We start from the raw sequence: 27,525 nt of genomic DNA, 5'->3' as shown, positions 1-27,525 counted from the left end.
AAAATGTCACAAACATAATGGTGGATAGAAGAAGCCCAACACAAAAGGATATGATACACCGTATGACCCTATCTACATAAAGTTCAATAACAGACAAAAGCCAACTTGAGTATTAGGATACTCAGGATAATATTTACCTTCATGTGAGTGGGGAAGGGGACAAGAAGGGATTCTGGGGTGCAGTAATGTTCTGTTTCTAGACTCAATGAGTGAGAAATTTTCACTCCATGACAATTCATTATAATTCACTGAGTCATATGTATATATTTTATGTACTTTTCTGTATGTCTATTATTCCTTACCAATTTTTTAAAGGACACATACGTTTTATAGGTAACAAATATATTGAGATTTCCAACAGTAGTTTCAACCATTCCCGTTAAATTCAGAAAACAAAATAGAGATGTGCTTGTATTTTTCAAAATGTACAAAATGTTAATGTCTTTAAAAATAGCATAAATGATAACATGACATTTGATGCTAGAAAACAAAGATAATGCAGTTGACAGATTTGATTAGATGAAGTTCCACAAACTATAGAAGGTATGCATCTGTGTATTAACTTAGGGGTGTGGTGGGAGGAAGCGACTCCTAAGCCAATCAAAAGAGCTCCCTGTGACAGGAGAACCAAGCAAATGTTCACAATGTATGTCAGTCATGTCCTCCAGACAACTGAAACAACGCTATGTAAGTACTACTGTACAAGAGCAATGCAATTGTTTATGACTAAAGTTGATTTTGTTCCTTCCAGAGAAGATTGTAAAGAACACTTTGCCAAAATTTGTCTCCATTCTCTACTGTAACTATAACTCTATATTACTAGGTCATGATTTCAAGGTCAAAGAAAGCCTGTTCATGCAATTATGATCTGCAATGCACTGTTATTAAAAACATACTATTGCTTCAAACAAGGGACCTGAATGACGACACCTCACAGAGCCCCAACTAACCCTCACCTAATGAGAGCTCAGCGCATATGTCTCATACTTTAGAACCAAGGGCAGAAGAAAGAAAAAAAATGAGGTATGGAGTGTACCTAACTCAAATGGCAGAAGACAAACTCACTTCCAAATAACACAGGTTTTCAATATCATGGTCCTATAGTTGCAGATTATCTTTAAATATTTTATCAGGCTTTTTTGTCCTCCAAATGGAGTCCAAATATTTCACACAAAGATATTCATCTTTCTGCAATGTCTAACAAATGAAAGAGACATTTACTTCTTTTTCCTCTTTTCCACATGACTGTCAAGTTTGTATGAAAGATAAAACTAGTAAAAGAATTAACATCATATAATTTTTAAAAGTGATTTTAATATAATTAACTTATAAAATACATTTGAATGTATACTGTATTACATATTATGTAAATATAATTAATAAATATAAATAGGATTCTTTTAAATTATATTTAAGTGATTACAAACTATTATGTATAAATTAAATAATTATAATAACAGAATTAATATAAAATATAAGAACTCATTATTAGAAGAAGTAACGGTTATACCCATCTTTACAAAGTCCACAGAAATGCCACCACGACGAGAACTGTAGCTATGCAAGAAAGATCAGATGTCCAGTTGCAAAACTTTTTCTACCCCCATCCCCTGAGGGATAAGGGATGGAGAGTTATTCTTACTAGCTGGATTCTGGGCCATTTGATGGGGTCTTGTATGTTAGAGCTTTCTAACAGGTTTGTGTTAACAAAGCACACAAAACTGGGCATGGTGACTCACACCTGTAATCTCAGCACCTCGGTGGCCCAGGAGTTTGAGACCAGTCTGAGCAGGATGGCAAGACCTCGACTCTACAATAAACCAAAAAATTAGTCGGGGGTGGTGGTGCATGCCTGTGGTTCCAGCTCCTTGGAAGGCTGAGGCAGAAGGATCACCTGAGCCCAGCAGGTAGAGGTTGCAATGGCCATGAGCATGCCACTGCACGCTAGCCTAGTGACAAAGTGAGACTCTTAAAAGAAAAAAGCACCGACACTGTCCTTTTCTCTTCTCTTCCTGAGATAACAAGTGGTTCCCTCCCACTAGCCAGCTTTTCCCTTTGGATGTTCCCTCTTCTCCCAGTGGGGTAGGCCACGATGGAGGCTAATTCAGCCAGGCCCAGAGGACCAATGGGGTCTCTCCTTCTGTCTCACTCTCCTGCTCTGCTTCTCCTTGTAGCTGGAAGTGTGCATTTAATTGACTGTTCTATACAATTCTACACAGCTGTTCTATATAGATCTTGCAGTTGCAAGATCTGGGACTTAGTCTGAGTGCTGGGTGAATTAGATCTTTAAAAGCCTACTTTGCTCTATAGCTATTTCAGCCTAGATGGATAAAAAGCAGCACTGTACTATTTAATTTTTAACAGGAGAGTATACAGAAAGCATTTAGCTGGTGCCTGTCACATGGTAACTTCTCAGAAAATATTGACCCCTAAGACCAACATCCTCATTCCTGCTGCTGCTGTAACTACTAGAACTGGGTTGGATACTGTCAAAGTCACCTGGCCTTCTTTGCCTCCTTGTGTATTAATTTCCTTCTGAGACCTGGTAGAGTGAATTCTGTCATGGTGGCACCCTTGGCATTACCTAGGAGCACCCCATCTCATCTCTTCTTCAAACAAAACAAACAGACTGATTTCATCTGACCTTAGTTAAATTGTTGGGATTGTTTCTCCCAAAGTAAATTCAAGGGCAGAGGTCTTCTGTAGTCTTGGTTTAGCAACTTCACTGCCATGAAAAAAGAAAACTTTTTGCTTTAGAGATAGTGAAAACAAAAAATTTTAAATAAGTTTGATTTCTGTGACGCCTATTTTCCACACATTCTATAGATTCTGTTTTCTATTTTCTGAAATTTGATGAGTTACCGATTCCATCTCAAAAACAGCACTTAGATAAGCAAAATAATATCCTTTCCAAAAGAAAATACACAGTAAAATAGAAAGATGCCAAAACACAACAGTGTGAAAAGAGTGGCTCTCCAAATGACCAAGTCCCAGCTAAGATGAATTAACTGCACCTAGAAACACTCCTGGGAAATGTGAAATTTGTTTGTCTAGGTGTTACATTTTCTAACAATATAGAATCTTATCCATCATGACTTCCTTTTGTAGAAACATTTGAGTTTGAGCCTTCATATACACCAAGTGTCAGGAAAAATGACTCTCAAGTACATACAAGAGATTCAATTAGAAATGTTTATTTAAAAACAAGCCAGCTCATGTTTGTATCATTTACCTGGAAATTTCAACAATTTAAGTTAAACAGACATTGGAAGAAATCTCAGGACCAAGTTGTATTATCTAAATGAGAACTTGCCCAGCAGGAGCCTTCAGATAGTGGGTGGATCTAATTGGAAACTTAAAGTTGGATTCCAACAAGTTAATCCCTGCTTCATGTTGGGTCTCCTTGCAGCAGTTATGAAGAATATTTATATCAAATGCAGGATGTATCTGGAATTCTGAGCCAAGAAGAGAGGAAGGCTACCTCAAGAACCAGATAGAATAAATCCTTTATCAACAGCAGTCTGGCACACTGAGCTTAGGCTTGTCTTGTAGTAGCAGTATATGTGCTTTTTCTATATTATCATCATCATCATAACCCTCATAATTATTATTGCTACTATTAACTACTGTTGTCTCTTGATCCTTGACACATATGGCTCCTAGCTCCCCTCACTTTTTTTTTTTTTAAGAAAGCAGGATTTATTGAGAGGACAGAAAAGCTCCCACAGAGGAAGGGGACCCGAGGGGGTCGCCTCCCCTCATTATTTAAATCATCCTTTTATTTTAAGTTATAATAGGAATGTCCACCAAAAGTCTATTATCATTTCAATAACTCTTCTCCAGAATAAAATCCTCAAGATTTGCCAGGGCCTTTGTTCCAATATAGATGATAAAAGTGGGCCCTTTAAAAGTTGCAGATTCTTTCGATTTAACTGGAAGTAGAGCTTGTAGGATTACTATGTGTGAGTGAGACTTTAAATCCTAGGCACACTTCTCAGTGTTTCAGAATCTTATCCCCTATGAAGGCGTTAACGTTTCAAAAGTAAATTAAATGTGGGAAAAGGGTATATATACTGTACTGAGGAACAATTTGTCTATATTATTCAATAGAAAAAAAGCATTAATTTATACATAAGGAGATATTTTTCTGAGAGGTCTTGTTATCATGGTTTCAGAGAACCTTGTGCAAGACCTAGAGAACAGTATTATGGGAGGTTGAAAATGTATCTGGCCACTTGACAAAGAGCCACAAAGTGTCCTCCTGCACTCTCTTCTTCAGGTCCTCTGATACCGCAAGGGAGGAGAGTCATCTGATTGGAAACGTAAAAGATGTGCAGGAATTACTTATTCCTATTACCCTTGGAAAACCTGAGTGCAGGACCACAATCTTATTGGAAACAGATTTGGGAACTTTATTTTGTTCATCTGTAAAATAAGAAGCTTTGGAGTAGATGATCTCCATTCTACTCAGCAGGCTTAAAGTCCCCTTTGGTCCTAAAAATGCAATGATTTCCATGATTGAAACCATTTGTCCCTGTCTGCCATTGCTTAGCTTTGACAGTTAATGTTATAACGTCTGTTGCTTGAATAAACTTTTGTTTAAAATTCAGTGAAACATTCCTTGAGTATCCTACAAATGAGAGCTCTTATTTTTCCTCTCACCCTTTCTCGGGAACAGCAGCACCATCGCCATCAACGCAGCAACCGATGTCCTCTCTCTGGGCTACTCTGGTCTTCAGTTTTGATATTACTCCCACGAGAAATGATAGAGTCTGGCTTTATGCCGATTGGATTTAAATGGTGATTGATTAGAAGAGAGTGGGGCGATGTACCCATGCAAAAGGTTCAGTACTGAGCCACCAGCTTAAACACTAAGGAGCTTTTACCAGTGAGTTCACAGCTATTAGATGTTTTTATATTAACAACATTTTCCCATCCAGGTTTGTGCATTTTATCTTTATTCTTTCAAATCCTGAAATTGCTTGGATAAGAGAGAAGGTTTATATATTATACACACGCACAGACACACACATACACACACACATTTCTAAGAGCAGCCTGAACTTTTAGGGGAAATTGAAGAGGCTTTGTGTCAAGTACAGCTAAATCCAGCCTTTCCATATCAAACCTCTGCTAGAAAATTACTGTGCAGATGATAAGGCAGAAAGATATAATAAAAAGTGACTCTACTCAATTTACACTGCAATATTGGTATGACTGAATATTTTTCATTCAGGTGCCTGATAAAATCGCTAAACTGTATTACAGATAAATAAAGGAGGCTTCTGTCAAGAATAAACACCATTAATCATGAAGTCTTACCCTCTCAGAGCTTGTGCTATGCATCTGTACAAATACACCAGCATAACCATCACACAACACATACTTTCCTGGTTTATGCTGTTCCAAGCTGAAGAAGTCCTCATTTTTCATTTAGTAGGATTTAGGCAGCAATAGCACTTTGAAAACATTCTCTTTATATTTTTAACTCTACAGTTCTGCAACTAGGTCCATTATTGTAACGTTTAGGAAAATGTAGCTGGGCTCTTAGGGGAAAAAACTTGACAAGGAATCAATTTTTTGGCAAAATACACATGTATATATACACGTAATACATATGATATAGACTGCATAACAGCAACTCAAAGATGTCACTGTTATAAAGATGCAACATAATTTTAGATACCACTAAAAAAGACTATACTTCCTTATTACTTTTGATTTTTACTTTACTTATTAAAAGATCTCTTACAGACATATTCAGACAAGGATTTTTTCAAAACATATATCAATCCAGTACATGCAAAGAGAGGGTATATAAGTAAAACAATGTTATTAAAAGATATTTGGAACTTCCTCATGACTGCCACTTCACCAATAAGCGACTATAAAACACTATAGATTGTAAGATACATCCCAACTTCAAAGATGGTAAAAGATGGGGAAAAACGCTGTACTACTTAGAATAGATGACTTAAATATAGTGATAGATATGTATTAGGTGATTCTGCCATTTGTCAAATACCTACACTGTGACAGACACCATGTTAAGTACTATATACATGCTATCTTCGTTGAATCTTTGACTAAAATAGGATTAATGATGAAACTAGCTTGGACTAAGTAATCAAACAGTAAATATGTGAGGTGGACTTAATCCCAGTCTACATTTTGAAGTCTATGCTTCTAAACACAAAGAAAAAGTACCCCAAGCCAAATACAAGTATGTGTATATATAGTTAAATACACTTATGTTTTTAACTTTGTTGAGGCTTTTAATAGAACAGGACAATAGGGTTCGCTAGTCACCTTTCACTCCAAAGGAAACCTATTTAAACTGACATTCAAATTGTACAGGTAGTGCCATGGTGGGTCTACAGGCTGTTGACTGAGGAATGTATGACCAGTATTTGGGCAAAACTCTCAGCAGGTTTTCACATATAGAAAGAGCAGGCAAGAGACTTTATGGCTTAGGGGAAAAAACGGCACGTGAGCATGCATGCGTTTGGGTCACAATGTTTTCACAGAATCCCCTTCCAAGTATCCACACACAAAGAAGGAGCAACAAGCAAAACTAAACTTTTCTGTAACCGTGAGGTGTTAAAAATAAGAAGGGATCTCAAAGATCACTTAATCCAGCTACTTTATCTCACACACGAAAACAAGGCCCAGAGAGGTCAGAGAAAGTGTTCAGAAATGCAGTTAACTTGTGAAAGAGTAGGGACTAGAACCTGACTGAGGCCTATATTTACTATGAAAATAGCTGATGAACTGGTTTTAAGAAGAGGATCATCAGAAACCAAGTGCCAATAGCATTGCTTGAATTTTCTGGAATGACACTTTGAAACACAAACAAATAACATTATCATAGGTTAATGTAACCAACATTATATTGGGTGAGGAGGGGGAATTCTCAGAGGCAATTATTCAGCAAGCTGTAATCCAGTCCCACTCATGAGGGATGTTTAATTGTGTTACACAGGAAGTATTATAGCAGCTGTGTTTCAGCTCACTCTGGAATCTTTGAGCCCACTCCTCCGAACAGGAAGTGCCTCTTCTAGCCAAAAGAGGTTTAACTCCCATCCTCCTGATAAATCCTCACTGTGTGAAGAAGAGCACAATGAAAATCTATTCACAAAAGGGAACACTGGCAGAGAGACCAGCACAAGAAAGTCCATGCCCTAGAGATACACAGACATTGTAGAGGCTCACAAAGATCAGAGGCCTAGAGCCTCGTTCATGTGAGGCCCAGCAAGAAAAGAGGATGCCAGTGAAACCAAAACCATATCCTGGCGACGTGGCTTGGGGCTTCCCAAGATCTTTAAGGAAGATCACCTGTGTAAAAATAGATATTTGCACGGTATCATTTCATCAGAGACTGCATGTTCAATCATTCCTGACAAAACTTTTATTCCTCTTTTTGGAAGCCCCATATTAAAACTACTCCCAGGTAAACTATCCATAAATGCAGACACCTGATTAGCTAAAATGCACCCCATCTGCTTGTTAGAGTCAAGATTCTCATGTATTTAAAAAAATTTTTAAAAAAGGCAAAAACACAGTTGAACAGACCCCCTTACGGAATTTTGCTCTTAAGACAGCTGAATTTTGTTGAGTTGTATCACAATATTCTACCAACACCTGTAATGAAGGTATAATGCATTAAGGAATCAAATACTCTATTCATAGAGGTTAAAAAAACATAATTCTTAAGTTTGTCAACTGTTCATCTCCATACCAGATATACACCATACTTCGGAAACTAACACACATGCACCAAAAATAAAAAAGCAATGGCTATGACTAGGATATCCAAATAATTTTCGGGCTTTTCTGTTCATTATTTCTATACAGAAGGCAATGCATTTGGTGCAAATTATGATGAAATACTTTAAAAATGTAAATTTAACTTAAATGGAGCTAATGGTCTCCCCTCTCACCCTATACAGGATGATTTATGTTACTAAATTGGGCATGAGTATAATAACCTGAACTACCCTCCTTCAAATAGCCTTATTCACACTGAAAGGAAACCAAATGACTTAGTAGCCTTCTTCACTGATTTTAAAGCTAGTAATGATTCAAGAGTAGCCATGTTATTAAACTGGAATGAAGCACTACTCTCCTCACTAATGAGGTTAAAACATGTCTTTAGGTCTCCACGTTAGGGGCACTTAGCAAGCACTCTGCTTGGCAAAGACCCACGGCAGATCGAAGCCATGGACTAATCACACAGGCTGGAATCAAATGGACTGGAAGAATTAGGAGACTTGTGGCTCCGAGGAATGCAATTCATGCAGAAAAGCGTTGTCAGAGCAAGGCCAGGGAACCTCGTGGGAAGAAAGCAAAATAAACAGTTCAACAAAGAAAACAAAGAAGGGCCAATAGGCTTTTCTAAAGCTTGAGTACACTGAGACTTCAGTGGGTGCCTAGGACAAAGACCTCATCAAAGAACACCCTTGCAAAGCAAACAGACCAAGGAAGGATGTTTCTCTCCAATACACTCAGGGGAAGGGGGTCAACTCTACTTTTCTTTCCTTCCAGCTCAACATCCCCAGCTCCCAACAACTCCCAACTACCAATGCAACTCTCTCCTCCCAATGAACACAGAAAGAGCAGCCAACAATAACCTAAATAACTAAAATAGTCCTAAATTTGCCTGGGTTAAAGGATAGGGAAAGATGAAGGAGATTCACACAAATCAAATACCGTGCAACGCATTTTTGGATTACTCTTCAGATCACGGAAGGCCTTTGGAAGTGCACGCACCCCTTAAGTCAGATCCCCACAGTCTGCTACCCACATTCCAGAAAATAAAGACTCACGAAATGCTCAAGGATTTACACTTTGAAAGTTCAGTCTCACAAACAGGATATGATATCCACATACACTCTTCAATTGGGTAAGATTCCCTCCATGGGGCAGGACACTTTTTTGGAGAAGGTTGTACTCGTGCTCTCAGCTCCAGCCGCACAATTCCCCTATTTCCAGTAACCATTCCCTCGATGCAATGACAACATGCATTGCTGTAGTTCTTTTTTTTTTTGAATTGGAGTCTCACTCCATTGCTGAGGCTGGAGTGCAGTGGCACGCTTATGGCCACCCTGGCATCGACTTGTTGAGCTCCAGTGACCCTTCCACCTCAGCCTTCCAAGTAGCTGGAACTATAGGCTTGCACTCCCACACCCAGCTAATTTTTGTTGTTGTTGTTGTTGTTGTTGTGTTGCAGAGATGAGGTCTTGCCAAGTTACCCGGGCTGATCTCGAACCCATGGGCCCAAGCAATCCACTTGCCTCGGCCTCCCACAGTGCTAGGATCACAAGCTGAGTGCTGCCATTCTAAAATGACTTTCATCATTACAATAAGATTAAAATACTTTGGGCTGAACTTCTTTTCCCCTTTTGACGACTTCCTTCAAGATGGAAGATCATGCAGTTTTTTACCACCTAATTCCAAGGGCAGGTTTAGATCGCCGCAGGGAAAATGGACAGAAGAGAGCACTGTGTGTGTACATACACATATACAACAACATGATGAAGATATATAAAATACTGACTTGAAATAAATACATACAGTATGGTAGGTGATATAGATATCCACATAGTGTAACATAACTTTACTATCAAACTGTTATATCTCTGGCAAGTAAGATATGAAAAATCAGGCTGGGCTCGTTGGCTCAGCCTGTAATCCTAGCACTTTGGGAGGCCAAGGCGTGTGAATTGCTTGAGTCCGCAGGTTCAAGACCAGCCCGGGCAACTTGGCAAGACCTCGTCTTTTCAATAAATCAAAAAATAATTAGCCAGGCGTGGTAGCATGCACCTACAGTTCCACCTACATGGAAGACTGAGGCAGAAGGATCACCGGAACCTAGCAGGTCGATGCTGGGGTGGTTGTGAGTGTGCCACTGTACCCCAACCTGGGAGACGGAGTGAGACTCCAATTCAAAAAGAATATATATATAAAATCAGAGGGTTTTTTTTAGAGGTCTGATTGCCTTTGTTACTGACAATTTTAAATTTTTTTCTGAAAACTTTCACTAGTGTACATAGTATATGTTTAAAACAATGCAGGTTAGGAATATGGGGATTCCGCTCTATGGGGGAGCCAGAGATTACTTTGAATAGAGAGGCAAGAAGCATTTTAGTAGACTGAGAATGCTTTCTTTAGATGCTGTCTTAAAAATGTAAATCATATTAAAACAACATGGTCTGGCAATTTGTTTTGCAAATGAGGCGAATAATTTAACTGCTAGTGCTTCCCTCTCCCACTTCTCTCATATGATAGATACAGTTCACTTAGGATGAACTTGGCAAAATTTGGATACGATTTGAATGTATTTAGAAGTACTGGTGGTTCTCCTATTTCATGTCTAACTCATTCCCAGGGAGTGAGAAGCAGACATTAACCTTGTCAGCAGGCTGGGGGGGGAATCCATTAGTGCAGTGCACTGAGTTAACATAACACCCATGGCTGAACACTTGCTTCCTGGGAGTTACTGGGACACCCTTAAGCATCAGGCTCTTCTGGAACAATTTCCAGGTGCTGCCTAGCAGAGAGGGACTTTTTTTTAATGCCTTAAAAGAGCTGGGGGAACTTTTTTTTTTAATATGTTGAGAGAGAGAGAGAATGCTTTCAAGAGCAATCGTACACACAGTTCATTTTGGTATTAGTTCAGATTTTTGGATTGGGGCTAAACTTCCGTTACCTGTAACAGTCTCAACTGAGAACTCTTTAGTGAGTCTGTACTCTCCCTATAGTCACATTTAAAAGTTTTAAGTGTTTGTCACTTATAAGCCTACAAAGTGCTGCGTAACTCAGGATATTAGCTAATGGGATTTTAGGAAACCTATGGCTTTAGGTTACAGACCCTTACTTTTTCTTTATTGGAAATGCACTCTCATACTCTAAGGCAGTTCCTGACACTCTTACCATTCTCCCAGCATTCTTTTCTCCCCGTGCTGTGTGTGTGTGTGTGTGTGTGTGTGTGTGTGTGTGTGTGTATACACACGTGTACACATGCAAAGAGAAAAAAAGAGGCAGAACTGCAAGTATGTTTCTAACATTGCACTTGATATTGTGTTGAAACAAAGTTATAAAAATCAATGAATGTCGCCAATTCAGCTAGGTCAACACAGGAGGTAAACAAGGGCCAGAAAGTCATTTAACTTGTTAATTTTTACTGAACTGCAATGTAATGAGGCCCATTACTGTTCTGGCCTCCCTTTTACAAAGATCACATCAAAACTAAAAATGGCCAAGATTTTTTTTTCCTCAAATTTCTTTCAGCATAATTATCTAATGAACGTTCTACAAAAACATCCTTCCCTTTTTTTGAGCATCGCAGATAAGCTGCAAAATCAGCCTCTCTCTCTTCCTTTTTCCTTTCAGTGTGCTTAGTTTTCTTAGATCACAAAAGATGCAAAATGCCGGCTAATTTGTCACTTAATAATCAAAAAGTTAGCAAGCTGGCATTTCTGAAAAACATTTCTGCTAATATTTTATTTTGTGATATATGAATTTCCCTGGGGGCAGGGATGGGGATGCCACAATCAAAAGAATGAATGACAGGCAGCCCTGTGTCATCAGCCTTTGTTCCCCTGAGGAAAGGTCTGAAATGAACTCAGCTTGCAGTGTGGCTATAGGAAATGGCATGTCTTTGTTTAGGTGAAAAAAGTGGGTTCTGTTACCTAAGTGAAGGAGAGCTGGCCACATAGGAAGGGCCACAGGCAGCTTCAGTCTAGGCAGTATTCATAGCATAAAACTAGCCTCAAAGTGTCTTCTTCCCATTGGGACAAATTCTGTTAAAGTTCAATTTTCTCAAACGCATATTTTGAAAAATAAATAAAACGATGGCAGTAAATTTCTGTTTTCTTTGAAGCCAAGCTTAACATGAGTGGAAGCATTGTACTCAAAGAAAAAAGTCTGTTACAGCCCAGTACCTCCCAGGCCCCCGCAACAGGTTTGACAGCAGCCTCTATAGAGTCGGCGGCTTCCGGTTCAGTGAACGTGAATACCTCAGTCAATATCAGCTCCCGGACCGTGCTGCTGAGCGCAGCACAAAGAACACAGGAATTTTATCCAAGAAGCTGGCACTCAGACTCTGAATATGCACTATAATTAGGGCCTTCTTTCTCTGCAACTGAGGACTGAATTCAATATTTCAGTCATTAGAAATACTGCAAAACAGAAATGAGTATTATGCCCTTTGAGTACAATTCATTTGTTCTGTGTTTGTTTCTCAATGTAAAGTGTGCATTCGTTGATCTGGATTTGTGCTGCCAGCTCATCAAAATGTTAAAAGTTTAGGAATTGAAACTCCACTACATTTCACACTTATGATGAGGGAACTATGTATGTGGATAGTTCTTTAAAATTAGACAGGCTTTTAAACTTTTTCATTAATCATCAGAAATGATAACCAAATAAGACCTATTTTATTTTTTTAACTGACATAAGATACAATGAAAACTATGGGGTATAAAATTAGAAAAGCGTGAAAGTAGAAAACCTGATGTGTCACACTGCTTATAAAAAAGAAAGAAAAATACAGCAGAGAAAGGAACAAAGAGTAAGGCTGGAGAGGGTGTGTTGTTTTAGATCAGAGACTGGTAAACTTCATCTTTTAGGCTTTTCAGGGCATATTCTCTTTGTCACTATTACTCAACTCTGCCCTTATACTGCTAAAGTTGACATAGGCAACACTAGACAATGGGTGTCACTGTATTCCAAGAAAACTTTATTGACAAAAGCAGGCCATAGTTTGCAATCCCTGCTTCAAATGGTTGTGCATAGAAGACCTCTCTGATAAGGAGACACTAAACAGAAAAAATATAAGAAGGGAAGGAGCAATTCATAGGTATCTGAAGGAAGAAGGCTCCAAGAAGACAAATATCATGATCTAGTCCAACATGGCTTACATGCTACTGGGTTTACCACTATAATCACTAATCATTACTCACCCATGTTTTTATATAGTCTTCTCAAATGTGATTGTGTCGCTTAATAGTTCACCCAATTCATAAATCACACTTGACCCAACCACTCCTTGTAAAGAATACATAAACTGTTCAGTTGTTCCCTGTCCTTATTCTATAGCAGCAAACACTGATAAGCATCTATTTGGGGGGGAGCTACAGACAGTCATATTGGGTCAAAAGACCTGAACATGGTTTTTAATGACTTCTCCGCACTGCCATATGTCTGCCCTAGGAATTTGCAGAAGACAATTACAGCCAGTGACACTGAAAATGTCCTGTCGGGTGTTGTTAGAATGAGCCATACTCATCCAGGAAGTATAAACTTAAGTGGCAAAGCATGAAAGTTGAGAGCAATGGCTGTGGATTCTGACACCTGGGTTAAAACAATGGTACTACTACCTACTCATAAACTGTGTAACTTCTCTGTGTCAAGGTTTCCATATCTTTGAAACGAGGCCAATACTAATAACTCCAACAGAAGCTGTCATAATTATTACGAAAGATAATTATGTTAAGTCTTTAAAATTGTGCCTAGACTGTATAGTAAGTTCTCAAAAATGTCAGCTATGGTCATGATTATGTATTTTTTCATGTGCATTGTCTATTCATTTCCTTTTCCCCTGTATCACTGAAATTTTGGTATTGTCCATTTAAGATTGTCAATTTTATAAATTTTATTTCCATGTGAAGGAGCTGGAAAGCAACAGTAAATACTCATTAAATGGCACTCGGTCACATATAGTGACTACGGACCTCTACAATCAGTAACTGATTTAGTATCAAGAAATCAAGTTGACAGGAGACCATCTGACATTGCAATAGCTACTTATAATAGAACTCTTCCATTAGAAGTAGAAATTGAGCTTTTGTTTTTTGAGCCCTAGTTTGCTGGCATGAGGTGACACACTCAAAGATAAACAAAAATGATAGTAATAGCAGTAACCTCACAAAGACAGCCTATTATCATTATTAAAAATAATATTTATTTAGGGGTTACTATATGTATACCATGAAGTCAGCCTAGCAAATACAAAGAAACACACAAATAGTATTTATCCGGGAGATGTAATTATAACCTAGTCTTTTTTTTTTTTTTTACTTTTTCCTTTTTGGGAGTGGGGAGTGTGCTGATATTTGCTATAGTATTTGATATAATTTGATATGTCATTACATGTTACAGGTCTCAAAAGTGTATATGGTAGAAAACAAATACTGGGGGATGGCTTTCCTTTGTTAATTTTAAGTTGTACTATTAAAATATTCCCAACTAGTTATGCTCCCAAATACAGTTCTAAGGTTTTACTACATCTCAATATTTTACTGGAGGCTTCCCTGAGAATGAAATGAATGCAATCATTATTATGCATATGGGCCCACTATAGAATTTGAAGTAAACTGCTAGACTAAAGGCTGCTCTGGAATAAATATTATATGACCTCCCAATAAAGATAATATCAACACAAGCAAGGTGCTGAATTCAGGGATGGGGGAAGGAAAGAGAGAAGAGAACTCAGTAGTAGCTCTGGTCATCTATTTACTATTTCTTTCTCTAAGCTTTTACCATAATGATATATCTTTTCTTAGAGGTTTTTCTCTCTGGGAGGAAATGTATTTATTCATACTCCAAACTTACCACTCATCTCCCTGCTCTCATCCCTAAAAGGCAGTCATAATCGTGGGGGCGAAGCCTTACTTATTTCCAGTGCACTCTATTTCACAGCTAATATTAATGATCTCTGTGTACTGAGTCCTCTCCCCAAGGTAAAGGGTGGTGGACCACTTTTAGTGGGAAAAACAGCTCTTCTTACTTAGGTGAAATGATTCCAGAGAGCCAGACAGCCTTGGAATGAAGAGAAAAGAGCTGCCGAACAGAACAGAACATGAGTGCTCATTTCCCCCAAGATAGAAAAGACAAAGCAATAGTTCTAAAATGAATTAGCAAAGTGGATGGTGAAATGCAACAGCCTGTATGTGAGCTGGCCTGGGATGCAGCATGAGATGCTGGGCTGTTCACATCCACGGCACCAGGCAACTCAACTGGCAAGAAGATCTCTGTGGGGTTTGACTTATTACAATGGATTAGTAACTAAGGACCCTGTTTTGGAACATGAATTGCAGGAACATGAATTGTGTGAAGCAAAGGGACAGTGTGGAATTCAATTCATATTGGTCCATAAATGAGAAAACCTTGGCTAGGAAAGGTTGCATGTAAAAGGTAATTTTTTTCCCAAGCAAAAATCCGGAATGAATGAAATCACACTGGAATCTGAAGCTACCTCATAATACGGGTTTCTACAAATATACCGTGTTTACTTTTTAAAAGGAAGCATGCTTAAATGAATTCTAACACTAAAAAAATGCAGATGCAAAATGCAAGAGAAAAAGTACTGTCTTCATTACTATGGAAAGTAGCCACTTAAAAATACAGCTGTATTTTGGGGTAGGGAGCTGTAATATGCCAGATGTCTAAATTTCCAAGTGAAATTTATAAAATTAGTAGGAAATTTTAGACTAGAGAGCACCATTCATTCTCAGAGAATGCAATAGTGCCTCCTCAAGTTAGGCAAGGATACAGCCCTGATGTCAACAATACAGAGGAGACCAAGAAGTAAAAATATACAGATAAAATCTCTGCCTCAATTGTGTATATATAGATTCAGGTTCTGTCAATAATGCTTGAAATAATATCTGTAATTAAGTGAACTCATTCTGATAGTTTTTCTAAAACATTATGCTTTTTGCTATCTGGGTTAACAGAATCTATGGTCACAGCAAACGATTTGAGAGAGAGGGAAGAGACAGCAACATTCAAAAAAAAAAATTCCGATTATCTATTAACCATAGTCCTGGTGAATTCAGTGCAGAACAACTTTCCAGAAGAAAAGAGAAGATTCTCCATTCACCTTTTTTTTTAATTTTCAAAACTACTTGAATTAAATAAACGCAATACAGGAATTGTATACTTATAAGACAACCTTTACTTGACAACTCAGGGAAAGATGACAGTTACATTCCATGTCCTACTTTTAAGTTCTGAATCTAAATTCATGATTTTAAGAGAAGAAATACTAACTAATTCTAATATTACTTCCAGCACTGGATTTGAATCAACTTAACTTTCTATATTCTATCTACGCTGCCTAACCAGAAACTGTGGATAACATTGTGAAATAGGGTAAGCTAAAGGCATTCATTCCATTTTAAAGATGGGGTTCTTTAACACAAACTGACGTATTTCCGTACATATTTATAAGGCTTAGTGGTTATTATTAGGCTGTAATTGCAGTTGTTCTAACACCTAATAAGCCATGGTTGAAAAAACAAAGGCAGGTTAATTTGTGATTTCCTCTACTCATTCAGAGGCAAATTAGGTGTCAAACAGCTAATACAGAACATATTTCATTTTATGAGATTTTAATTTAATTCTGCACCATATCGTTGATGCCTTAATATAGGGTGGTTTATCTAAAAAGAGGAGCAATTTATAAACCTCTTTCAATAGAATTTTAAATGATAAAATATGATAGCATAATTATCAGAGTGCCTGCCATTCTGCTGAACAGTGATCCGTCGGCATTTCCATCAACACAAATCCTTGTTTTTAAGAGACTTGTAATTTAATTTTTAAAGTTGGCACCAGAAGAACTATTGCATACACAAAACAATGAGGATATCCCCAAATTTTGTCTTCTTATAATCAAATATATTCTAAAAACAGTACTTTATCTCATTTTCTATGAGACAATTATAGGAAGCATTCTGGTATTCAAGTTCTAGATGAAATGGTTTTATTTTTCCAGGTTTCTGCTTTACCTCTTAGCAAAGATTTGCTTTCAAGATTTCCGTAACTGAGTCATATTTGCCTAGGTTATCCTCTGCCTCCCAGACAGTCACAGGTACCCACCTTAGAAGGTACAAAAGTAATCCAGGTACCCATAACTAAGCAAGGCCAGAATAGAAACTCCCGGCATTTTTCATGTTCCCAATCACCTAGAATCCTATTCCTCAGCATTTATTTAGAGCTCTGTGCTTTTCAGAGTGCGTACATGAATATTACTTCAATAAGCGCTTCTGAAATTCGAAGAGTCGAGTACAGAAGGCAGTTTTATCTCATGTAATGAAACTCACATATGCAAGAGTAAGTTGCCAGAGCACAGCACAAGTGAGTGATAAGCAAGAACAAAAATTCAAGCTTTTTTACTGCTTCTTTGTGGTCTCCCATATGGGATAAACATGAGTGTCCACTGAGCACCTGAGTGGACACTGAGCCAGTGCCTGGAGAAGTGCTGGGCACTGCCCACAAAACTAACAGGGGCCAGTGACTGCTAACAGGAAATTACCAAACAGGGGGGAAAGTAAACTACAATAAAGTACATCAAAGGTGCTATAGAAACAGCTTTGGGACAACCAGTGAAGGAGATGCTTGAATTAGGCCCTGAGGATGACTATAAATAAGCAGGAGTTTGCCATGTTGAGAGGGAAGACCACAGAGAGTAATGCACAAAGAATGTCCTGTTCTAAAGACACAGGGGTATGATTTGTCCCAGCTCCCAGGAGCCCATGTCATAAGCTCAGTGTCCACCCAAGGTCCATCCAAGGTCTGTCCACACTCAAGTCCAGCAATCCCATGAGGCCTCAGTCCCACAAGCTCACCATGTTCTGTGCCCATTGCAATGACTTTCCCTCTCAGAATCTTCCAAAACTTCTTTTTGATGCTCAGGATTATCTACCAGCCGTGCCTTATGGATCTTTGCTAACTAAACATCTAGGCTGCTAGAGAATGATTTAGTCAGTTGCTAGAAAAGTATCCCAAAGCTTGACCGAAAAAAACAGGAAGTACAAAAATCCAAAGAGATCCCAACTCAACCAACATTCACTCCTGAAATATAACTCCCCGCCACCCTACTCCACCTCCCAGGATTCTCCAGACCTGACCTGCCTTATCTTGTGGTGGTGCTATCATGATGAGCCAATGTAGGTTACTAGACAGGGCCTAGAACACACACTAGGGGCTATTTGAGGGTTTGCTCTTATATTCTGCCAAAGAACCAAGACTTGGAGTTTTCATTGATATGGTTATATTTCAATTTAATTACAAGGCAAACTATTATGAATCTAGAGAAAACAGTTCAGTCTATCATATAAACTCATTTTTTAAAAAGTCTCTAGACCATGATTTTTGAAAGAGTGAAGAACTCCAAAATTCCATAGAAAATCTGATTTAAATTACTACATCACAGAGGCTCAAGTCTGGGAGGAATTAGCCATCCATGTCTCCAAGGCCTATCTGGCCCTTGCATGCTCTGTACCATGGGGCATATCCTCATCTGAGATCCATGTGGTCCCATCTGTATCATAAAACCTCTGTGTAACGGGGTGAATTACATGTCATGTTTCGGACTGAACTTGGAATTTCCTTCCCTTTGTATAGAAAATTTTAAATTGGCCTCTTGGTTTTATTTGAGTGTATTTTTAGCAGGCTTCAGAACCCTGTAAATACTTACTTGTGTTCCAGTGAGAAAGTCAAAGAATAAGTCACAAGTTTCTGCATTCTCTCTCTATAAATACCCACTTCTCCTTTAATGCTTATAGAAGTCTGCAACACAGATTTATTACTTACCTCCAGGCAAATCTGCTCTGAAATTACAATTCAGTAATGGGAGATGGATCCAAAAAACTGTTGGTAAAATATTATATGTGTACTTGGGCATGTAGTTGGGATTGTTAATATCAATTAATTCTGTTCACAGAGGAGGACTTGTTTTAAAACAACTTCATTTTTCTTTGGCATAATATGTAATTACACAGCTGTAACTAATAGCCATGGAGATGCAATCTACCATCTAAATAACCAGCATTATTCTTCAAAGTATTATTTGTGCTTTTCTAACTTTACTGTCTCAGAATGAAGGGTGATTATTAGATATGACTAAATGTGTATATCAAGGCTGTTCGCAAGGGACAGTCCCTCCCACAGAGTGGCTACAATTATTACAGTACATGACAGTTTTCTGGACAGTACTACAAAAGAATACTGTTTTATTTTGCAAGTCCACTATCTTTTATTTCCTCCAAACCAAGTAAGATGGTATTTATTTCCACGAGAGTTTCTATTTTCTTTTCTAATGCATGTTATCACCACCATTCTTTCCTTTTATCTTTGTGTAAACCATGTGCTCGATCACATTTGCCATTTTGTTTGGGTGACATTCCCATCAATCATGTGCCGGTTGGCGTACGTACCATAGGGGCTATGAAAATTTACCATAAAAATTGCATTACAATTCATTGTGATCCCCAAGACAGGACTCTCATGAAATAGAAATTTTAGCATAAAAAACTTCAGACCTAATGTTGACCAATACCTATTCTGAGTGGTAACTTACCATTAGGCTTTTACTTTTTAATTTTGTATTTACAGCCCACAGACGACATGTCAGCAAAAAATATATAGGAAATACTTGCTGGCTACCTAGTGTGACAGACATTCCTCAGGAAGCAGCAGGGATTTGCTTCAGTGAATCCAGGAACAGACAGGCTTGCTATATTTCAAAAGTAAATCTTACACTTCTATCACATCTTCAAAGCCCAGCAGACATGCCATTAACAAAAAGTCCTGGGATAGTAAAAGCTGGTATGCTGTTCCCTTTCATTAATGGGTAAGGTTTTAATACTTACACGTGCAACGGAGGAATAGGAGACGGATCGTAATGGTAACGGCCCTCATGATGTCTTGCATCAATTGGTACAGGAGGATGGAAGGCAGGGAAAAGATGAGGAGGGTCTGAAAAACAAAGACAGTTCGACCTGCATCAAACGAACACCCCAAAACAGCATTCTAGTTCATGAAGCAACACTGCTATCTGTGCTACATATTCTGAATCTACTTGAAGAATCTGTGGAAAAACTCTTGAAAGTTAGTCGTGAGGTACTGCAGGAGTATGATGGAGTAAACACTTCCTGCACCTGAAAAAGTAGAGCCTAGGATTGCAAATAAAACCCAGATAGGAAAGCAAGAAAGAGAAGAACAACAAAGGGTCCCTATCCTGGAAGGAAGGCCGGCCAGAGGGATGAAGGAGCCACAAAACCAAGAGAACAGATCACAACACACTTATTTGAAAAACAAAATTACATTGTCAAGTAAATTTTAGATAGACATCAAAATATAAATATTAGCTTCATTTTCAATACCAGTGTTTCAAAACACTCCATGTCCACGTTGTGTTTAAGGGTGCCCCTTCTAAAGGACCTGCTAGAATCCATGACTCACACATACCCACACACACACCCACACACACACACGCACAGGCGCGCGCACGCACACACACACTTTCTATAAAAAAAAACAAAAATTCCCCTCCTTCTTGGCCTGGGTTAGGCCTACATAGTCCTAATACTAGGGTAGCAAATCTATACTCTGACCAGAAAAATACTACAGGACCTGGCTGGAAGAGATGAGAGGACCCACTCAGATTCACAGAGGGAAATTTGGAACCAAAGTTCAGGAATTCCCGCCCAGGTGTTAACATTCACCTTGGACCCAGATCCCCTCCTGCTTCTGCCCTTCCCAGATCCACTGCTCAGCAATTTCTTGGTTCTTGTGTGGGCACTTCCTTAAAATAGCTCTCCTCTACCACTGGTTACTCCTAGTAACTGATACCCACTCTCTGTTACATATCTGAAAATAAGCTTTTATTTAAAAAAAAAACAATTCACTGTAAAAACTGAAGAGTTTTTTTTGACAAATTTCATAGTTGGAAGCATGACTGATACCTGCACCCAAGTTTTTCCCAAGTTTCAAGAAGCAAAACAAAGTCTAATACCAGGAGGTTTGACTCCACTGCTGTGAATCTGATATTACAGCAAATGTGGCAAGATGCGTCCTTCAACTGTTTCCCGTCCACACTGGTCATCCTGGGGGCCAGCCCAGTGCCAACATTGCTGACAATTGAAATGTACTCCAAACAAGTCTCCGAATGGTTTTGAGTCATTTCTAAAAGACTGAAGAATTTGCTCCAGTGCAGAGAGCAGCAAGCTCTAAAGGCAATTCCAGATGAAGCAATCCCCAAGAACAGGTTCTGAGTGACAGCAGAAAAGGGCACAGAGCCTCTCCACAGGGCCCGGGAAGCCATGTCAAACACAAGAAGATTAGAATGTGGCTGCACCCCCTGAGGTCGGCAGCACCACACCCCGATTGTGAATTTTCTTAAATGGACGTGAATGACTATTACGTGTATGTGAGTATGTTGAATTCAGGTGGTTTTGATTTCCTTCCCTATCCATTTCTCTATTTTCCCAATTTTCTTCAACAAGCATCTATTAGAACAGAAGCATAACAAACATGCTTTAAAAATTACAAAACATTACTTCCCTTATTTTGAATTCTGTCTTCCTTTGGGATTCTAGGACTGTAGTTATGGAGAAAAAAATAAACTAAGAGTGAAAAACTATTAGGATGGTATTGATAAAAAGCTCTGTGGTCCACCAGAAAAGGACCCAAAGCTCTAATTCTACCAGTTTATCATCAGATCTAGAATCTAGAAAACTTCCAAGAGGGCTATTGAACTGAAAATGCCAATTACTCACCGTAATTTGTGCTTGTCATAAAATTGGGTAGAGAGAGAGGAAAGGAATCATTTTGGTCTTGTTATTGTAATATAACGCTATACAACAATGTTAGAAAAATCAACAGGTGAGAGATCTGCGAATGACCTAGCCATTGATCACATTCATGTGTTCTATAAAGTCCATAAGAAAAATTGATTATATTTTAAGTTTGCCAATTAGTACTTAATATTAAAGGATGCAGGAGTTAGTTCTTTGTATTGCAAATATTGATACCTGATTTGCTAATTTTGAAAGTTTAAGTTAAAAGTTTAGATTAAGCCGGGCTCGGTGGCTCAGCCTATAATCCCGCGCCAACTCAAAAAAAAAAAAAAAAGTTTAGATTATAGGTGGCTCACACCTATAATCTTAGCACTTTGGGAGGCCGAGGTGAAAGGATTGCCTGAGCCCACAGGTTCGAGAACAGCCTGGGCAACATGATGAATCCTCATCGCTACTATAAATTAAAAAAAAAATAGCCGAGAGTGGTGGCACACACCTGTAGTTCCAGCTACTTGGAAGGCTGAATTGGAAGGATCGCCTGAGCCCAGCAGGTTGAGGCTGCAATAGCCATAAGAGTGCCATTGCATTCCAGTCTGGGTGACAGAGTGAGACTCCAACTCAAAAAAAAAAAGTTTATACAGCAATGTTGACAAATTCATTGCCACACATAACTCAGCAATCCCAGCAATTAAAAGGTACCCTTTGGAGAGCCAAAACATTTAACGTAATTTAATGAGTTTTGAAAAAAACTATTCATCCTCAAAGCAACATAAAACTTAGTAACCATTTTCACTAGTTTGAAAGTCTGACACATATTTGTGAATGCTTCCTAATTTTAAATTTTGAGGCAAACTCCAATCGATCAGGTTCAAATCTAGGGTAAGGTGGATGGCCATCAAATATGTGGGTGACTCTTTCTCTTCCACTCCTTTCAGTTATTGCTACTGATATAAACATGCATGCCTCCTGCAGACTTCTTACCAAACACGTCATCTGCTCCTGGAAGTCAGAGAAACAAACTTATTAGAACTGTGTGCGAATTATGCATGCATAAAGTCTTACCCACTTCTTAACAGCTTCTCACATGCACCAGTTTATATGACTGTTTTGAGGGACACTGTAACAACTATGTCAGAGATGGAAGATATTTTCACTTCTTGGTTCTTGGCTGTGTTCTGTGTGATTAAATTCTCTCCACCAGATAAGTAAATGTTAACTGTATCTGGTTTACTCTATGTGGGTGCAACTACGAATTACGAGGAAGCATAAACCCACATATTTCATACACACTGGGCTCAAAATGTGTGAATTTATTCCACAAGAAATAACAATCATTATCTTTTATATGAGTATTTACAATGAAGTTGCAGTGATTGTGTGCACAGAAGTGAAGACCAACCAGTTAATCATATAAAATCAAAAGCATGTACTCAAGGAGTATAAAAATCTCTTCCCCAAGAAAAACCTACAATACTATCATAGACATTTAAAAGGCACTGCTATCTTTTCATTTTCAAGAAATTATGCTTTCAGGATTTAAATTCACTCTCTCTCACCTTCTCTCCTTCTTTCAGAATGAAAGAGAAAATGACCAAGCACTGCAAATATTTGAAAGAAAAATATAAAACACAATTACTGGGGCACATAGTAGTCATTTCTCACTGTTGAATGTAGTGTTTTGTGAATTTAAAAGTTAATTCTGACAAAGTATGTGATGCATCTTGTAACACTATTTGCACCAAGTGTTTATTTATGTTCCAAGGAAATTTATGAATTCTGCATTCTGGAATTAGGCTCAAAGATAACACAGAAAATTAATGGATACGATCTTATTTGACCAAATACATCTGGTTTTCGTTTAAGTGTTTTACTGTTTCTCCATTTCCCTCTTGATTAGATTTAAAATAACTTTTCCTGGACGGCTGAAGTCTGGGCCAACAATTATACCTTCTGTTGGTTATTAGTGGAATCACACCCCTCAAGCCACTTTCTGGGAAAATTCAATGCAACATCCCTCTTCCAATTCAAGGCATGCTCGATCATAGCTTAACAGGATCAATGAAGAATGAAAAGCAGTATGAGCATGTCCTGTAACATACGTGGCATCCCATGACATTAATCCTAACACGTTTCTCGAAAAACGCTTCTGAACCCTCAAACACTGAGCACTTGCCGGGCTCGAATCTCTGTTTGTCGTTTCTATGTGGCTCAGCAGCATATTCCATCACGGGTCCAAAAAGCTGTCCAAGGAAACCCACACGACAAGAACAGGCTCGTGTCTCCAGCAGCCACCATAATTATCCACCTCGTGGTTTATTATTTACACATGAGCAGCGCAGCTGTGGCGCATCATAACTCAAGAGTATGTGTAATAAGTTACCGCGCCACAGCCATCTCCTGCCCTGGCCCTTGACAAAACACCACATGATGACTTCTCCAAAGTCAGGCGAAAACTGCTGAAGCAGAAGGAAGTGCCACTAAACCTAGCTACCTCCTATTTATCATACAATTTCCTGACTGATGGCTCCACAAACCAGCTGCTAAGTGCTGTGTACTCTACTGTCAGCAAACTAACGGGCTAAATGGAAGACAGGGAGAATAATGTGCAGAACTGGTGGAATCAATTTTACTGCAGGAATTAAAATTCTACTGGGTGGGGGTGGGTCTGTGGAGCAGTGGTAAGCAGTCAACTGTACATGCATAGGGTTGCAAAGATGATTTATTAGACTTGCGAGAGGGTTGACTATTGTACCTGAGTCCCCTTACACGAAACAGAGATTTGAAGAGTGCATACCAGCCGAGGCTTGAGTGGAATAGTCTTTAAACTCTATAAATATGTAATTGGCTTGACGCATGTTTAAATTGAAATGCATAGTAAAAATATTTGTGCTGGGTAGAGTTGTCAGTATTCTGTTTCACACAGGCTGTTACCATGCTGAGCATTAAGGGTCTCATTAGGAATGAGAGGCATTGATTTTTAGGTCTCTTCACAACAGCCTGGGTTGATCATAAAACCTGTAGCCAGAGAATAACGGAGAAAGACACTTGGAGATTTATCTTCAGATGCATCCTTCTCCCAAGAAATAGTTTTAGTGTCCTCGGGCTATGAGATCTCTTGGATGCCAGCCTGGGAAACTGTCTTTCAAGGTTTGAAATTTACATACAAAAATTGTAGATTAAAAAAGAGAGATCAAAGTCGGCTCAGTTAGTGCCCTGAAGGAGTAATTCACCAAATGATACTTGAGTGGCCTCAAAGTGCCCAGGAAATAGCACAAGGGTAAACTGCTGAGTGCAGAAGTCCCCGTGGCTCATTTAAATCCCGAAGTCGCCTGTACACTGGCCTTGGAATTGACTCTAGACCAGAAGTAGAGATGATTTTCCTGTCATTAGCGTCAGCCCTGCCTGTAGGAAAGGCCACTCGCCTCGAATTCACTCAATCACTCGTCATCAGTAGAAATACCATTAAAACCACACGTGGGTTTCTGAGCACCACATCCACTAAGCTAAAACCAAAATAATCATCCAGCGTCTATAAAATGGGAGGGGAAAAGGGGAGGGGGAAGGAGACACTGTAACACTCAGGGTCTTAAACTCATATCCTGTCATGAAGCACTGTTTTCAAACCAGATGAATCTATCCGTAGCTCGGTGGCCTATGGAAGATATTCCCATTTGGACGAACTCCAAGACCCGGACTAACTCACTAACTCAGACATCCTTACTATTCCTGCCTACAGACAACATGGTGCCAGAAAGGAGCTGATCTGACCCCTCTGAGGGCACCCAAGGAATACCTGACAGAGTCTAGAGAAAGAAGTCTTTACTGAGACAGTCTGTGGCTTCCTGGGTCTGCTGAGAGCGGAATCTAAGGAGAGCCACCCCACAGGGCCCAGCTGTGGAATTACTGGGCACCCTACAGCGTGCAACATCACCCTAGGGAGCACTTGAATCTTTCTTCTGGCCTTACGGACATGTCATGTGGAGTGGGAAACTCCTCCAGAGTCATTAGTATGAATCATCTTGTTTATATGACCCTCCACAATGTAAATAAAGATGAAAGGCACTAAGGTTCTAGAATACTCTAGAAATTTTGTAAATGTCCTGCATTTTTTAAAGCTCTATTATTTAGTCACTTTACACTATGGCAAGAACTGGAAGAGTATAAGCTGCAGGAGAGATCTACAAACTATTGCACATAGGCTGTTTTTTGTAAATAAAGTTTTATTGATATACTGCCATGTTCATTTGTTTACACATTGCCTATGGCTGCCTTCCCACAACCAGGGCAGAGCCAACTAGCTGACAGCACACAGCCAGCAAAACCTAGCATTTACTATCTGGTCCTTTATGAAAAAAGCAAAGTGCTAGTGTACCATGATAAAGTAATTTTCAGAAATTATTACATTTCAGAAAAACCACACTTTAATTTTTTTCCTCATGGGTATGTTTTGTTTGAGCAAGAACAGCTATGTGTGTACAATATTTTTGGGGGGGTTTTTTGTTGTTTGTTTTTTTGAGTTGGAGTCTCACTCTCACCCAGACTGGAGTGCATTGGCCACTCCCGGCCACTGCAGCCTTGACCTGTTGGGCTCCAGCGATCCTTCCGCCTCAGTCTTCTAACTAGCTGGAACTACAGGCGTGCACTACCACACCCGGCTAATTATTGATTTATTGTAGAGATGAAGTCTCGCCAAGTTGCCCAGGTGGGTCTCAAACCCAGGGGCTCAGGCAATCCACTTACCTCAGCCTCCCAAAGTGCAGGTATTATAGGCTGAGCCACCAAGCCTGGCTGTGTACAATATTTTAAAGGCAAACTTTTTTCACATGTCAACTTGTGTGACTTGAAAACATCTTTATAACAGGAGTGTCCATACTAATAATTAACCAATAAAGATATCTAATTTTAGCAAAACCTGTAGTAAGTAGATAAATTTTAAGAGAAAGATCATGGATGGAATTTACTATAAATCTAACAAACAATGGCAATAACTGCTTAACATTTGCAAATTAAATCTTATACATATAACATATACATCTTTACATAGAAAGCCACTAACAACAAAAACTAATCTATTTCGAAAACCCAGTACATTTTTACTATTGGCAGGTACCCAACAGTCTTGGCTCCTGATGTGCAAAATTTCCATGGACATTCCTACCACTCAAATAGTGAGCTGTCTATCGTTTCTTTTGTGTACGTATGCAGGCATATTAAAAAATTTAATTAATATTTTAGACCTAAACACTACCCACCTCTACACTCTGGTCCCACCCACAATTCATCTTGTTTTTAAACAGTCGGAGCCATACTATGCTCTTCAACAAACATAATTATGTGTTTTACACAGGAAAATGACAAACGGCCCTCTGAAGGTGAACTGACAAAAGAAACCTCTGCCTTTACTACTTCAAATGTGTCCTGGGTACTGAACAAACAATTGCAATTACCCCTTTCTGGAAACTTCTAAATTCTTTTGTCAGTAAAGCTGTACATTTCTCAGTTAAAGATCACATCCACTGGGTGCCCAATGGTAGAAACAGAACCACAACTACCTATTAGTCAACCAATCATATTCTTCCAACCAGAGTCTCTGGGATGTGTCTTGCCTATTATCATACACATACACACACACACACACATATATACACACACACGGATATGTCTTGCCTATTATCATACACACACACACACATACACACACACACATATGCAAAATTTTTGTTGTGTTCAGCATTCCTGACAAGATAAGAGAGAAAAACCACCAGAGGGAAAGGCAAAAAAGAGAAAGTTTATAGTCATTATATCTAAACTGCAGAACTCTCCAAGGTAAATCACAGGCAAACATATGATTACTACACTTAAAAGTGACAAATTCATTTACTCTAAAATATGCTAGTGGTATATTTCCAGTGACAATGAATATGTTTGGGAATTAAAA

The 27,525-nt window shown here is 38.8% G+C and overlaps 1 protein-coding gene across 1 annotated transcript in view; it reads right to left on the bottom strand.

Annotated features, from left to right (window-relative positions):
• The window catches only part of GLI3 (GLI family zinc finger 3), a 272,082-nt gene that overhangs the window by 99,728 nt on the left and 144,829 nt on the right, over positions 1-27,525 (bottom strand). The window contains 1 exon segment of the mRNA XM_021706299.1: positions 19,659-19,764. Coding sequence (XP_021561974.1) covers positions 19,659-19,764 — 106 coding nt within the window.

Source organism: Carlito syrichta, unplaced genomic scaffold (assembly GCF_000164805.1).
Source record: "Carlito syrichta isolate Samal-C Ts95f unplaced genomic scaffold, Tarsius_syrichta-2.0.1 Scaffold315405, whole genome shotgun sequence".
Classification (NCBI taxonomy): Eukaryota; Metazoa; Chordata; class Mammalia; order Primates; family Tarsiidae; genus Carlito; species Carlito syrichta.
This window is presented reverse-complemented; position numbering and strand designations above follow the sequence as displayed.